The sequence below is a fragment of the Oxyura jamaicensis genome, chromosome 7 (genome assembly GCF_011077185.1).
Source record: "Oxyura jamaicensis isolate SHBP4307 breed ruddy duck chromosome 7, BPBGC_Ojam_1.0, whole genome shotgun sequence".
Classification (NCBI taxonomy): Eukaryota; Metazoa; Chordata; class Aves; order Anseriformes; family Anatidae; genus Oxyura; species Oxyura jamaicensis.
The window spans coordinates 9,372,770-9,387,968 of record NC_048899.1 but is presented as its reverse complement, the minus strand read 5'-3'; the positions used below and the strand labels follow the sequence as shown (position 1 = coordinate 9,387,968).

Here is a 15,199-nt window from a genome sequence, read left to right as displayed (position 1 = left end):
CTCTCCCTTCCTGCTTGGTAGGTGACCTCTGCTTTTAACTTCCTTTCCACTCCTTCCTTAGATAGCAGAAGCTGCTGTTTATTTCTGATATGTACAAAAGGCCTGTGCCATTTTAAATTCTTGCAGAACAGCCATTTCGTGGGCTCGAGCATTTAGGGCTCCTGGTTTGTTTTCTTATAACTGAATGCAGCAAATGATATGTGCTGTACTTTATAGTATTTCTCTAGGTAGATGTTTCTTCTTCATGACTGCTCCGGGCTTTTAGTGCTTTTCAGCATAGAAATAGAGGGGGATGGAAAGAAGCGAGCTTTTGTTGAAAGTGTGATGCGCTTTTTTGGTGTATCACAAAACTCGTGTTATCCTGTGACCTGTTAGTCAGTGTTACCAACAAGTGACCCATAAACTTGCAGCTTGCTTCTCCCTGCCTGCTGCCTGTTCCCCAAAGGGGACAGGGAGCATCTGCTTTTTGCTGCGAATGAAGCTGAAGAGGGCAAATTCTGCTTCTGTCTTTCTGTCTGGATACCCTTTATAGCGCAGTCTGGGAGCAGCAGTAATTGCTGCAGATTCCTCTGCATAGAGATGAGAAGGGAGCTGGTAGAGAGGCGGGCAGACAGCATGTCACCTGCATGTGTTTGGCCCAGGCAGTGTTGTTTTTTCTCTCTCTTGACATAATGTTGTATTCAAGGCAGATGTGTGCTACCTAGAAATAGTCTTTTAGTGTTTCTGCCACAGATGTCTTATCATAACTTTGGCCAAAACCTTAGTCTCTTTCTATAAAATGCAAATAGGCTTTTCCTAACTTATAGGGGAATAGTGTGCATAAACTTCTCTGTGTATTGTTTATTTCTTTACTGGTGTACTTATATACTACAGTGCAATATACCAACACTGTTCTATTGTCCTATGGGACTTTTTAACTTTTTTGATTCACCAAGCATCTCCAGAAGACTTAAACAACAAGAACAACAAAAACAACAAACCCGAAGTCATGCTGTCATAATTTCTTCTAGTCTTTCTTCTAACTTGATAGAATACAGCCATAGAAACAATATCTTCAAAGTATTTTTTTTCCTTAACCAAAATGTTGTCATTAACTGTAAAGAAAGGAAAGTTACTGCTTTTGAGCTTACAGTGAAGTCTTTCATTTCCAAAAGGAGGTTGCCTGGAACCTAGAGATGATCGCTTAAGGCTTTAAAGGAGACTTTAGAAAGTGTAGTATTATGTTCATGCAGTCACAGATTACTATAGTGGTGAGAGATGACCAGAAATGCCAGGAGGATGTGCTAGTTGGCTACCCAGCTGCTGTCAGCCCAGACAGTTGTCTTGAACAAAACTTTATTAAAAGCACTTTAAATGAGTGCTTTGTACTTCTGATTATTCTGTCACTGTAGCAGATGTTCAAATCAGATGCTGTCATTAAAAAAGAGCTTTATTGAAGATGTACAGATACTGAATAACACATGCATTTGTTCTAAATGGACTAAATGCTTAGAGTAGTAGTTTGGACAGCGAGAGTGAACTAGTCAGTTAACTTGCTCTCAGGTATCACCGTCATCAGCTGTGACCAATAGAAAATGGTCAGTGAATACTGTGCTAAGCCTTCTTGTTTCTTTGATATACACCAGCTCTGCCAGTTCACTATTAAATGGTGGAAGTTGGTGGTGTTCAAAAGCCATCAGTCATCCTGTCGAATCAGAACCTGCTTTGATTACTTGGTAATCAAAAGTAATCCAAAGAACAGTTGCAGGTGAGTAATCTGGATTTTAAAAAATATGGCAAAATACAGCACTCAACATTAAATAGCAACAAGTTTCAAAAGAATAGATATTCAAATATTCAAAAGAATAGATATAATTCCCTGTAAAGAACATATTCAGGATATCACCGACCAAGTTTGTAGATGTTCAGAGTGCTGAGTTCTTTGTCAGTCTTTTTCTGCATACAGTATTGTAGCCAACATCTCAGGAAATCTGTTTTTAGCAGATTTTTTACTGTTTAAGCTCTTAGTTGTATGAGTTCAGAATAAATCTTTTTAAGTAGGACATACCCAGAAGGGTTGTTATTTGCTGATAATACTTTTCTGTGGAGTATATTATTATATAGTGCCTGTTTTGTTTGATTGATATGGGAGGGTCTTCAAGATGGGGAAAGATCGTATAGTTTGGGATTTTAACACAGGACATACACTCAGTTTTTCCCTAACTCAATATTATTTTTAAGTCTAGAAGAGATTACTGGACATGGAGAAGGATCTTGGACTTGGGGCGTTCTTTGTCCAAGTGGAGTGTTCTGCTCTTTGGGCACAGCTGGTATTTTTGTCACTATGCCCATGAACTGATCTGTTGAATTCATTTTTTTTTTCCAGTTAAGGACTGTAGAGGAGAGAGGAAAATATGGTGATAGTTATTTTCAAAAGGTAGCACTCTTACCACTGTTCAGGGCTGACCATTCCAAGGTAAAAGATTTCAAGCTATTAGTAATACACCGTATGTTCTTTCAGTTGTCCTTTTCCCTTTGTTCATCAAGTTAAACTTTATTCAACAGACTCAGGAAGGACCTTGTCGTGGTTCTGTTGCTCATAGCGTTATTTGCTATGCTAACGCTTCCTGTACATGGTGCAAGGGGAGTTGTATTAGAAGCTTGGGAAATGGTTGGGTAGGTGCAATGTTGAATGTTCTATGTTATATCTTATCTTTACAAATTATTCTATACATGTCAACTCCTATCATTAAAATGGGAAAAAAAAAAAGCAAAAATAATGATATAATAATTTCAGGGGCAAAGTGGGAAAAAAAATGTTCTGTGACACATTCCTGCAAGAAGAGGTAGCATAAAGAAAAGTCTGGCTAAAAACTTACCTATTGTAAGGACTTGTGTCAAATTTAATGTTGCATCTTGTCTTTTGAATAATGAACATGTGGCATGCCATTATCTCAAGTGAATATTGCAAAAAAAGCTTTGGTAGCTTTCAAACCCATCAGCACCATCAATTGTACTTCAGTCTTAAAAGATGCCATATATACATGTTGTATATTCTCAGGTTTGGAATGTAATTTCTAAAGGTGCTCAATCAGTTGTTTTTCTTCTTTCAAGTATTTTGGTTGCCTACATTAGTGTTTATCTTTCATAGGTACTGTGCTGCACATGTTGTGCTTACATTGCTGCAATAGGTTTGTTGCCCATGGCGCTGAAGGAAAGCCCAATTGCTTTTATGCAGTATGTAGCCAAGATGCTGTCACTCAGAAATAAGAGCTTTCAGTTGCTTCAGGAGGCCAGTGTGTTGCTCTTGAGTCATGTATGGCTTTTGGGCAATTTGGTAGGACTTCCAGGGGATAGAACCAGAGGGACAAGCCATCACTGGCTTGCCTTGGACATAGTTACATGACCAATTCAGCCCATTGACAACAGAATAGACCCTTGGGGAGTTATTGTCCATTTTGTTGTATGATTCATTCCCTGAGCTTTGCATGAGCCATTCTGAGTTTCCATCCTTGTGGCATGTGTCCACATGCATGAGTGTGGATTGTTGGTTCATAGCCAAAATGAAGGCTTTGATAAGCAACTTGTAAATCCATCTCTGCCTCAGCTGCCTACAGCCATCTGATGAGACACGTAACAGCCAGGGATCCTTAGAATACGGTACCTAGGTGAAAGGCGGGAAGAATTACAGATCCTTGAGTTGTTACCCACAAATGCCTCCTAGCTGATCTGGATGGATTTGGGCCAAGTGGTTTGTTCATAATTCTTTCTTTAAGACGTTTGTGGAGGTTCACTCAGGAACATTTCTCTCTAGTTCACTTTTCCAGGTTATTGGCCAGACAATTGAAATCCAAAAACTGGCAGCATATAGATGAAGTCTAAAGATTGTTAGAATTTTTTAGTGTTAAAGAATTGATTTCTGTTGTAGAATGATTTGCAGAAAATGGCTTATCTATCCAGCAGTTCTGGGCTGGTGAGCTGTTGGAAAAAGTGAAATTAGCTCCAAATAGCATTCAAAAAAAAAAAAAAGATCTATGGTCATTTGGGGGGGACAGGCTTCAAAGAAGACTCTGAAAAAGAAATAGATTGCATCTTGGGGTTTGGAGAGAAAGGACATGGAATATTTTCCTGATCTTACAGCACCAGGAGAAGTAATGTTGAACATAAGAATGCATATAACCCTAACCAACTGCTCTTCCTTATCAACTCTTTAGTTCATGGGAAATCAGAAGTTGAAGGGGCTTTTTCGCCCCATCAGAAGAACGTGTTTTGTTTTCTTTTGTTTTTTACTTTGTATTTTAACAAGATTGCATCCTACAATCCTACAACTGTAACCAGCAGACAAAAGTCTTTATAAAAGTACTTTTGAAGTGGATTTTCAAATTACATTTGTCAAAAAACAAAACAAAACAACAAAAAAAAACAGCTATCTTCTGATGCTTATAGGGAATGTTTTTTCTTATTTGTTAGATTTACTGTATTTATGTTCTTTAAGGCCGAAGTTTTACAGTTATATATATATTTACTTCCTACAGGTTTTATGTGGACTAAAGTCTGATCTATCTGCCTGCTAATAATGCAGCATTTTTCCTAAATAGTGTCCTCCTTCCCTTCTTAAAACCCCGCCCCCCCCCCCCCCCCCAACAACCACAACTCATAAGCAGTAGTTATGTTTCACTTGCATGCATCCTTTCGAACGTTATCCCCATTTTAAAGTACCTGAGTAGTTTCAAAGTCTTTTGGCTAGGTGAAGGGCTAGGCTATAAAGACAGAGAGGTCTGAAGTTGGTTTTAAGTTTACTGTAAATCTGTAAAGGAACGAGAGACAAAACACTAACTTGAATTTCAGTTGCATTTCCAAGCAGTGCTTTTAAGAATACTGTTTAAAGTCAGTAATTTTCAGGCAAAATTGTGGTTTTATGTTGCTGGATTTTAAACAAGTAATTCAGTAAGGGTATCATCTAGTTCAGGTTGTTACTCATTGGAACCCATGTGGAAAAATCAGCAGACATGAATGATATAAAACAACTTGAGGTATGGGATGAGTTGTCTTACTGAAGTCACATCTTATATATTATTTAGGTTGCTCTTCTAAAAGTACAGTCCTTCTCATTTCAAGAGGATCGTTTTGTGAAATAAAAGAATATTAAGTATTTTAAGTTCACCTAGGCACCTTATCAGTGGTAACAAGTCTGTTAGTAAACAGAGGTAGAGGATAACTTGAATAAGAAAAACTGTTATCATAGGTCTTCCCTATCGTGAGCTTTGATGTTACCAGCTCAGGGACTGAGGAATGTTGTTTTCATTACACATTTAAAATGACTCTTGATCAATGAAGTAGGTTCTGTTCTTTCCCGACCCTGGGTTTAGATAAGTATTCATTAGGAATTTTTTATCACTTGCAATCTTTTCAAAAGGTGAGTTTCACTTGAACATCAGGATGTATTTTTTTCCCTATTCCACTGTTTCTACTGCTACCATTTGACCTGAAAATCTTCACTGTAGCTTGAATGTAGCACTCTACTTTTTGAAGTCGCCTTTGTGGAAGTTATAGTATAATCTACCCAATATTTATGGTCTTCTATATAAAAGTTAATCCTCTTGATTGGAAAGCCAGCAATTACATGGATTTCTAAATTTCCAGGTTATGCTTTGTCATGGCTTATCTGTGGTTGTTTTTGTTAAGTATTTTGTAAGAGCTGCCAGCCTTAGTAAACAATGTCCTATAGATTTTGGATATGTAACTATTGTTAGGAGGTATGTGTAGTTTGAGGTTTTTCTGTTTTAAATCTCAGATTGTATTCTGATGTTCCGTTGACTGCTTGTTTAGGTTGGATGGGACCTTTTTGACTCCAGAGGCCCTAGTACTGAATGCCTGTGGCCTTGGGGTTGTAGCTCACCCTGGATGGTGATGCACTTCAAAGCCTTCTACCGAGGGTGGGCTGTGTTTGTGCTGCTACCTTGGAATTGAATTCTTCCTTCTCAAATGACTGCTGGTTGGCTTGATGCCATCATACTAGCACCTCAACTTGTTTTCTTAACACATTAGTAGTTTTCAAGGCTGTCTCCAATGCTGTTTTCTGTGATTCCCCAAAACATGCTGTCGAAGAAAGATTTAGCAGCACAGGTCAACTTGTTTTTAAATCATTTCTCAATTCCACAGCCTAAATGTTCTATTTTAAATGGAACAGATATTTTCCTAACCTAAAAATTAGGAAACTTGCATGCAGTCCATACAGTGTGATGTTTTTACTGTATGTTGATCCGCCTTGCTTTTTCACATGCTTAGAGTTATAATTTAAAGGTATGCTCCTTCACTGACTGCATGTTCTGAGTTGCTTTATTGCTGAGCCATAAATAAAGTATAAGCTGTAATAAATAGAAAGTTTTACTATTTAGAAGAAGAGAACTGGATCAACGTGACTATTACTTGTCACTATACCAAATACTTCATTTTCTTGGAGGCAGAATGTTAGCTTGATAACCTTATTTTCCTGGAGAATGAAAAAGTCCTTTCTGGCTGGTTCTGCGGTAAGGAAGGCCAAGAATTTCAGAAGGAAGAGAGAGAAGAAAGAAGCTGAGAGTATATTTTGTTGCTTTTGTTTGGTTTTGTTTCCCAAATGAGACCAAAGCATAGTTCAAAAGGAAGTACATGTGGATGCAGAGATGAGATGCGTCTTCATGTTGGTAAGATTTTCAAGAAAATCAGTTGTGTAGCATTTTTAATGAGACTGCAAGAATTTAAAAATCTGTAAAGCTTTTGTTTTATCTGCCGGTGCATGTGTACAACACGATGTCGTGCTCAAGTTGTTCCGAAGTTAAAATATTAGAGCATCAACACAGTGGGATAAATATATTTTAGAATATTCCAAATTGAAATAAAGTTACTTAAAGACTTTAAGAATTACATTGCAGTGCAGTTACCATGCTTAATCTTGGTGTTTCTAGTTTTAGAGATTGTTTGATACTTTTATTGGAACTTCTATTTAAAAAAAAAAAAAAAAAAAAAAGTTTTCCAGGCTGCTTTTCTTACCATTTGAAATGTGTACCTTTTTTTTTTTTTTTTTTTTTTCCTTTTACCCCCTCTCTCTTTTAGCTAGATATTAGATAGATGTATTGATCTAAAGCATGCTACTGTCAGTGAAGAGAATATGTGGTGGTAATATAATCAATGTTAATGTGAAGTGTTCCAAAAAAAAATGTTGGCCATGAATCTCATGCCATCCGTATTACCATAATACCTGAGTGTCTATGGGGAGTACATTAGGAAATTCGATTTACATTTGGGCCATTGTTGAACTGTCGTCTTCTCTTCAATATATAAGTCTCCCTGCTGAAGTATTTTGTTTTGGAATTAAAAGCTATATGCATATCAGTCAGAGGTGGGGGTTGGCCTGTTCTCCCACGTGCCTGGTGACAGGACGAGGGGGAATGGGCTAAAGTTGCGCCAGGGGAGTTTTAGGTTAGATGTTAGGAAGAGCTTCTTTACTGAAAGGGTTGTGAGGCATTGGAACAGGCTGCCCAGGGAGGTGGTGGAGTCACCATCCCTGGAAGTCTTCAAAAGACGTTTAGATGTAGAGTTTAGATGTAGAGCTTAGGGATATGGTTTAGTGGGGACTGTTAGTGTTAGGTTAGAGGTTGGACTCGATGATCTTGAGGTCTCTTCCAACCTAGAAATTCTGTGTAATCTGTGTAAGTCTGCTGAAGAAACCAGACCAAACCAGTATGCCTTTCACTTAACTGAAAGGTGGTTTGTGCCAGCCTTGAATTCAAGGGAGGGGGCCTCAATCTAATCTTGAGGGTTGTGCTCAGGAGAATCTGGCTTCTGCATAATGAACTTTATCTTCATTGTAGAAGGTTGACAATGTGTGAAGCTGTTGATCTTTCTTCATCTGGAAGCTGAAATTGATTGCCAGATAACAAGCATCCATTCAGAGTAATAAGGGAGTCGAAGGTAAAGATTGAGGCTTGGAACTTGATTCCATATTTACTGGGAAAGAAACTTGTCTGATCTGTCAGGCCTTTGTGTTCCCAGTCTGCAGCTCTGCTCTGCAGTCTAGCAGTGTTCAAGGTAGAGATCATAGTATGCGTGTCCCAAAAGATCCGGTTTGTAGTAGGTTAAGACGTAGAGCAGAAACTTCCTGCTAAACTTTCTCCTAAAACGTCATTTATACTGAGGTGTGAGCAAACGCTTGGTCAAATTATCATATGTTTGCAAGTATTCATACACTTGGATATTTGAGGCCTGGTGTACAGGTGTTGTTGCACTTAATTATTTTCTGGTCACCAATTTTGAAAAATTCAAACTACTGTGGAGAATCCACTGATTTCTTACATCTGTTTTGATAAGGTAGAAATACGGTATGGCTGAGGATACTGAATGCCATGCAAAAAGTTGTAATTTCTCTGAGTTTATAATTTTGACTTTTGATATAACCAATTGCTAAAGAAGTTATCTGAGAAGTTTGGACTTCTGCAGAAGAGTTCTGGCAAACAAAAGTCCTTTACAGGACATTATACTAGGACTTTTATACTAGAGGCTGTGTAGGGTTCTGAAAGATAAATTGCTGCAGAAGAACCCACCCCTCACCCTACCAAAATATACAGCAACTGGGAAGTGTTGGTTATTTTTTATTTTTTAAAATGACTAAAAGAAGGTTTGCAAAATCCTGTAGTGATTACAAGAAATAAAGAAAAGTATTTTTTTTAGGGCTCACTGTAATCGTTTAGGTAATCTTTGAGGGTTTTTTGTTTGTTTTTGTTTGTTTTGATTTAGTTTTTTTGGAAGATAGTGGATGTTTGAGTGGCAGCAGTTGGTAGCAATGCCAGTCTGTCATTTAGCATCATTATAAATATGCCTCAATTAAGTGCTTGAGCTTTGAGTTAGTGAATTGGCTTTCAGAGGTAGGAATGAAGCAAGTTCAAGAAGTCTGTGAGTATATTTTTAAAACTATAAGTTTTGTTTATCTTGTTAGCAGCAGTAGAATTTATGAAATTTGTAGTTTTCCATGAAAAGAGAATTCCAAAGCCTTTTTAATAATGCCATTTGAATGTACATGGTTATTACTTTCAGTCCTCTTTGACTACTTTTCTGACAATGTGTGTTGTCCTGTGGGATTGAAAAGCACGAAGTTGGTAAGTTGTATTTTAGTTGAAAAAATAAGGCTACATTTTGTGAGGTACTAGAGGGATATGTCACTAAAATACTTCATAAAGACTTTGGCATTAAATAACTTATTTAAAATAAAGCAACTGAAATGTTTCCAATTTGAAGATAAACTGAATGTTCAAGTAGTTGAAAAGACAAAAACAAAGAACACAGTTTGTGTAAATACAGAAGGCTATTTGTCTAGATGATCTTTAAGACTGATTAAACAGTTGTAAGTGATTTAAATACAAATTAGAAAGCTGCACATCATGCTCATGCTACACATGCTCGTGTAGGCTGAGCTCATCAGAAGCTCCTTTTATTCCCCCACTTCCCTCTATCTTCCTTCCCCTCCTGATGCCAGGAGCAGTGCTTTACTTCCTTCTAGCAGCATCTGTAGGAGGCACCACCTGTACGAGGGTCTCTGCTTACTCCTGGCTCCTTCCACATTGTTGATCCTGCTTCTTGATTGTCTGCCTTCCAAATAACACCACATTTCCTTGTGTTTGCTGCAGACTATGGTTTATGTCCTCATTACCCCTTTTTCCTGTGATTTTTATTTGACTTAGACATTGATATTGTGATAGCCTAAACAATTCAAATAATACAGTGATCAAGGGGATTGCTGAATGGGGAGGTTTTATGCTGGGAAGTATTTTGCTCCTGACGCTAGGTTGTTTTGTTTTTTTTTTTTTTCCTTTTTTTTATATAGCTATAAATAGTTACCTAGTTGGCGTATCACACACTGCAGGCTCCATGACTCTTACATGCCTCTAAGAGATCTTAGTTTTCACCAAAATTGAGAAGGGTTTTCTGATACATGGAAGTTTACCCAAAATTTCTAGAATTCATTGAGTTAATTTGTTACTAAGTAACAGATGGTGAAACATTGACAAGTTGATGGCATAAATCCTATCTTTGCATAGACCAGTGACATTTTGGGCTTTTTTTGTAAAATACTTCACTGCAAGCAAGCTTTTTAGGGAATATAATGATTTATTTTATTTTATTTTTAGGAGCAATGGATGAGCTTCATAGCCTGGACCCAAGAAGACAAGAACTGTTAGAGGCAAGATTCACAGGAGTAGTAAGTGGCAGCACTGGGAGTACTGGAAGTTGCAGTGTTGGAGCTAAAGTAAGTTCTAAGAGCAGTTACTCAGATCTGCTGTCTTTGAAATATTATCTTATAGTGTCTCACATGTATATTGCCCATGCTATTTACTTGTAAAAGTACTGGGATGGAGTAGGATCTCAGAAAAATCATTGTTCGTTGGTTATTTTGGTTTGAGATAGGATTGTTTATCCTGAAATGATCTATGACCATATGAACATTAAATTATTCTTAAAAACACTGAAGAATGGGGCTATACAGGCTTTTTCATGGTTTTGTTCTAGTGTACTTGTGATCAGAGGTAGAAGTTTTTCCCAATATTTAAATGGAGCTGTCTCTTCTGCAGATGGCCAACTACTTAACTGTTTTGCTTGAAATAGACTCATAGAGTCTTGTGTGACCTCAGTTTCCAAAATTAAACTTGTTTGAAGACTGATATATGTGTAGATTAGCAAAGCCCTATTTCTTCAGCTTTTCCAGACATTTATATCAATTTTATGTACTTTCATTGTACGCTTTTTGCAATCCGTCCATTTATGTTAAAGTCAGTGAAAACCTAATGAATAGTATGGCTTAATTACCTTCCAGATATCATATATTACCCTTCAGTTAACACATCTGCAAAATAAATTTCTCTTTATAACAAATGCTATTCAAGTTTACTTCAGTTTCCAAGACTGTTTTCTGCAATACTGTTGCCTAAACAGGGTTACCCCAATTTGAGTCATTATCTGACTCTGATGACCAGATATTGAAAGATCACGAAGAACGACTACATATAGGCATTTTTAAACTAGAGACTGCTTTAGGGGGGTAAACCAGATTTTGTGTGTGTGTGTTTTTAGTTGTGTTTTTCTAGAAATCTTAATTCAGACGTGATCTAATTATTCAGAAAATGTCACAGATCTATAATGTCCTGCAAGCTGATGCAGTGCTGGAATTCAGTGCTTTGAAGCAAGCTGAGTGTGTGCCTTCAGAATAGTTGTTGTTTAACTTCAAAGTATTTGTTCTGCCTTCCTATATGGAAGAAGAGAATAATCCAACATTATAACATTTTTTTAATTAAAAAAAAAAAAAGCTCAACTTACGTTAACAGTTTTTCATATGTGAATATGGAACAGACTCTTACAATAGAATGCCCTTGTTGTCATTCTTTGTTCAAAAGATCTCTGAATAAATCAGCCTTAGAAAAAATTTAAATAAATATTGTAATTTGAAACTATTGCTTTTTTTTTCTAATTTTTCTCCACTAGTCTAAATTTGTTGTAGTAGGGGATATGTTTTGTTGTAAAAATGTACAGTGATATTGTCAGTAGGTTGTATTTTTGCTGTTGAATGGATTAAGGAACTCTCTCTACAATAGCCTAGTGCCTGTCTTGGAGAAAACAAAAACATCATTTATTTTGAAAATTAAAATTCTTAGTAGCTTCCAACACTTCCAGCAATATTGGATGTATAAGCCCATTTGTTGGAATCATTTTATAGGGTTTTTCATTTAGTATTTTGCTATTTCCAAATAAGACTGAAACAATTTTGTAATTTTACTCATTTTTTGTTTTACTTGGCTTAAAAGAAATTAAAATAAAGAACCGTGTCAAAACATACACCCATCAAATTTCTTATCCCCCTTGCAAATCATAGGAACTCTATAGTTAATCGTTTTTTCCTTATAAGCATGAATTTTGATCCCTGTTAATTTTTATAACTGTGAGTGATAATAAAGGATTAGCTGTTTTATATATCTGTATGTATTTTTCTTGGTAGGCCTCAACAAATAATGAAAGTTCAAATCACAGTTTTGGAAGCTTGGGATCGTTAAGTGATAAAGAATCAGAGGTAAGTATACTGGGCGTATTTATTATTACCTAGAAATTTTAATGCTTGCAAGTAATAATTTATATTCCAATTTGCTTTTAAAGTAAAATACAAAATATGCATCTAGATAGGAGGAAGCATGCATTACTAAAAAGTACGGTTCTTTGGCTTTTAGTCACAAAACTAGATTTTGTTTACTAGCTTCTGGTTTACCTATCTAGTCATGCTATGAGGATAAATACTGCAGCTTTTGGTGCTGAAAATGGTTAAACGCTTTGCTAACTTTTATTCTAATAAGCAGTAATGCTTTTCATCGGCACAGATAAAATTTGACTAGTGCTTAGCTGTGTCTTTGAAAATATATTTGTAATATTTGGTGTAGTAAATTATCATTTTACAGCTGGACACATGGGATGCAGAGGCAAAGTGTTTTTTTCCAAGTCATGTAAATCTGATAGTCTAATCCACTTTTTCAGTCTCTGCACAGTGTTTAACCTCAATATACTTCTGGGTAGGAATATATATTGTATATTCCAATATATACCATATATCTCAATACGCATTATATATATTCTAATACTTGAATTCTAAAATATAAATATTTTTTAAATGGTCTCTGCACAGAGCAGTTCAGTATTCCAAATTTCTTTTGTATTTTCTGAAAGTTCAGTCTTAATGACATTGAATAATTAAATGTGGTTTCTTGACCCATTTTCAGAAGTTGTCAGTTGTATTCGCTTAAATTAAATTTTAATTGTAATACCAAATACGTTAATAAGTTTTTAGAGTTCTGTTCTTAAAATAACATCTGGTTTCTTACATGCTGTAATGCTATGTAAAGTACACTTTAATACCAGAAGCAAGGTGTCTTTTCATGGTGTGACAATGAAGGTTTCATAATAGAGAATTCCTCTTCTGGAAGGTAGTATAGAAATACAAAGACTTGCTCATATGGGAAGCAGTACCATCACTTGATGTTGAGAAAGAACTGCTGTATTACAACAGCTATTGAGTGAAAAATGTAGAAATGCAAATCTCAGAAACATTGAAATGAATTTGTAGCAAGAATAGCAGCTTCTTAGTAAACAGTGATGGTACATTCATGGTGTACTTTCATTGCTGAGTTACAAACAAATAAAAAAAAATCATCTCTCTTAGTTTTCAAAACAAGGCAGATATCCCCCCAAACACCTCTTTGTTTTTCGGGTGTGACAATTTTTCATTTTTCTTTTTTTTTCTCTGCAAAGGACTGCAAAAAATACAACTATAAGAATTACAGGTTTTTGTTGTTTTTTTTTTTTTTTTGACTGATGAAAGCATCAAGAAGGACAGCATAATGGGATAATAGTTTTAGTAGAGATACTTTACAAAGTAAACTTTGAACTGCAAAATAACTTGAAACCAAAATTTATTCTGGATTCAGTTCAGCATTCTGAGCAATAAATGTTAACTGGCTGTTCAATCTTAATATCCAGACCTATATTTCAGTTTCTTTTTAAACTTATATATTGTTACTATTTTACTAAATGCTTTGTTGGTATGGTGCACAGTTCTTAATTTAGTGTTGTAACTCTGTGTATTAGCTGTTTGTAGCTGAGATAAATCCTAAGTTGACTACCTCAGATTGTGAACAAGTGCTTCTGTTAGTTTTCCAGTATTTTTGGTGCTCCCCACCATTCCTTGTTAAAGTGGATTACTCCTCCTTGTTTTGATTACAAATACGTTCTTTTAATTGTAACTACTAATTTCTGTTTTCTGTAGATGAAATGAATTATTTAAAGGAGGAAAGCCTTGTCTGTGGCTTGGTTTGTCCAGTTTGATTAGTTATTTAAATGTTTTACTCTGCTTGCTTGTAGCTTTTTAGTTGCTTCAGTTCCCAGTGATACAGAACCCTCATTATAAATGTAATTTCAGAAGTAACTGAAAGTTTGATCTAATTGGAATTCATAATGTGCTGCTGAGAAAAACAGCACTGCTGTATTTATTTGTTGGTAGCTGTAAAGCTTTGGAAGGGTGTAAGATTTAAAAGAAAGTACTTATGCAAAACTATCATCTCATTCATTGTGCAAATGAAAAATAATAACAGCTAAAAAAAAGGCACACTAGCAATTTAAGTGTTGAGACAAAAAAAATAATCTGATTTTATTACACACTTTTTCCTACAGATATAACTTCCCGAGTTACATTGTTACCAGTTTTTACAATAATGGTAGATATTTATACATAAAATATATAGAAATTCTTATCCAATTTTTTTTAAGGAGATTGATCAGTTGCAAGTTGGTGCTTAAAAATATTTATTTCATAAAAGAGGATGTTAAAAAGCCAATATTTAAAAGTATAAATATGAAGAAAAGACTGAGGGGAACCACATTAAAATTGAGGAGCAAACTAAGATCAAGACCATAATAGTCAAGGCTCTGCTAATACGCCAAGCTGTGGGTAACTTTAGCATAGCTTCAAAAGCTAACTTTAGGTAACTTCAAAAGTATTTTATTGCCTATGCAGGATTTTGATCTGAATCGTGGCTATAGGTAAATCCTTCTGAAGCAATTGAAAGCAGCTTGAGTCATCGTTTACTGGGAGGATACGCCTCAGCCCCATTAGACTTCAGTTTCTTGTAATTTATATGATTCCATTCATTAGAAAGGATTTTGGAGAACATTTGCTAGTGATAGATGCACACTGTACATTGCCGTGTGAATATTGTGTTTAGAAAAGGATGATCATGACCTTGTTGGGTAACCTCATTAGTAACCTCATTAGTGTGCTAATACTTTCTAGTTTGGGAAGTTAAATTAAACACTGAAAGAAATCAGAAGAGCTTGAGGAAATAGACATTTATTTATGAATTACTTGAGTTTTAGTTTTAAAACTATAAACCTGTTTGAATGTTTGGTTTTTGAATGGAAGACATCAGTCGCTGCAGTTGGAAACTAATTTTCTTCAAGGAGAATTTTAAATGCTTGAGCGTTAATTAGCTTGTAAACAAGTTTTTTTTGGCTTGATATGGTAAGTAAAACTGACTACATTAGAAGGATAAATGCAAAATTAAAAGCTGGAAAATACAAATAGGATGAAAGTGTGGGGCTAAATAGTTTAGATCCAGTTACGTGGAGAGAGAGCTTAATGTCAACTATTTACCTG

The 15,199-nt window shown here is 35.8% G+C and overlaps 1 protein-coding gene across 2 annotated transcripts in view; it reads left to right on the top strand.

Moving 5' to 3' along the window:
* TLK1 (tousled like kinase 1) overlaps positions 1-15,199 on the top strand; it is a 67,663-nt gene that overhangs the window by 16,419 nt on the left and 36,045 nt on the right. For both annotated transcript variants that reach the window (XM_035332455.1, XR_004752647.1), the window contains 2 exons: positions 10,143-10,261; positions 12,002-12,073. In XM_035332455.1, the coding sequence (XP_035188346.1) occupies positions 10,148-10,261; positions 12,002-12,073 (186 nt within the window). In that variant the 5' untranslated portion in view covers positions 10,143-10,147. Of the gene's footprint in view, positions 1-10,142; positions 10,262-12,001; positions 12,074-15,199 lie in introns of those variants that run through there.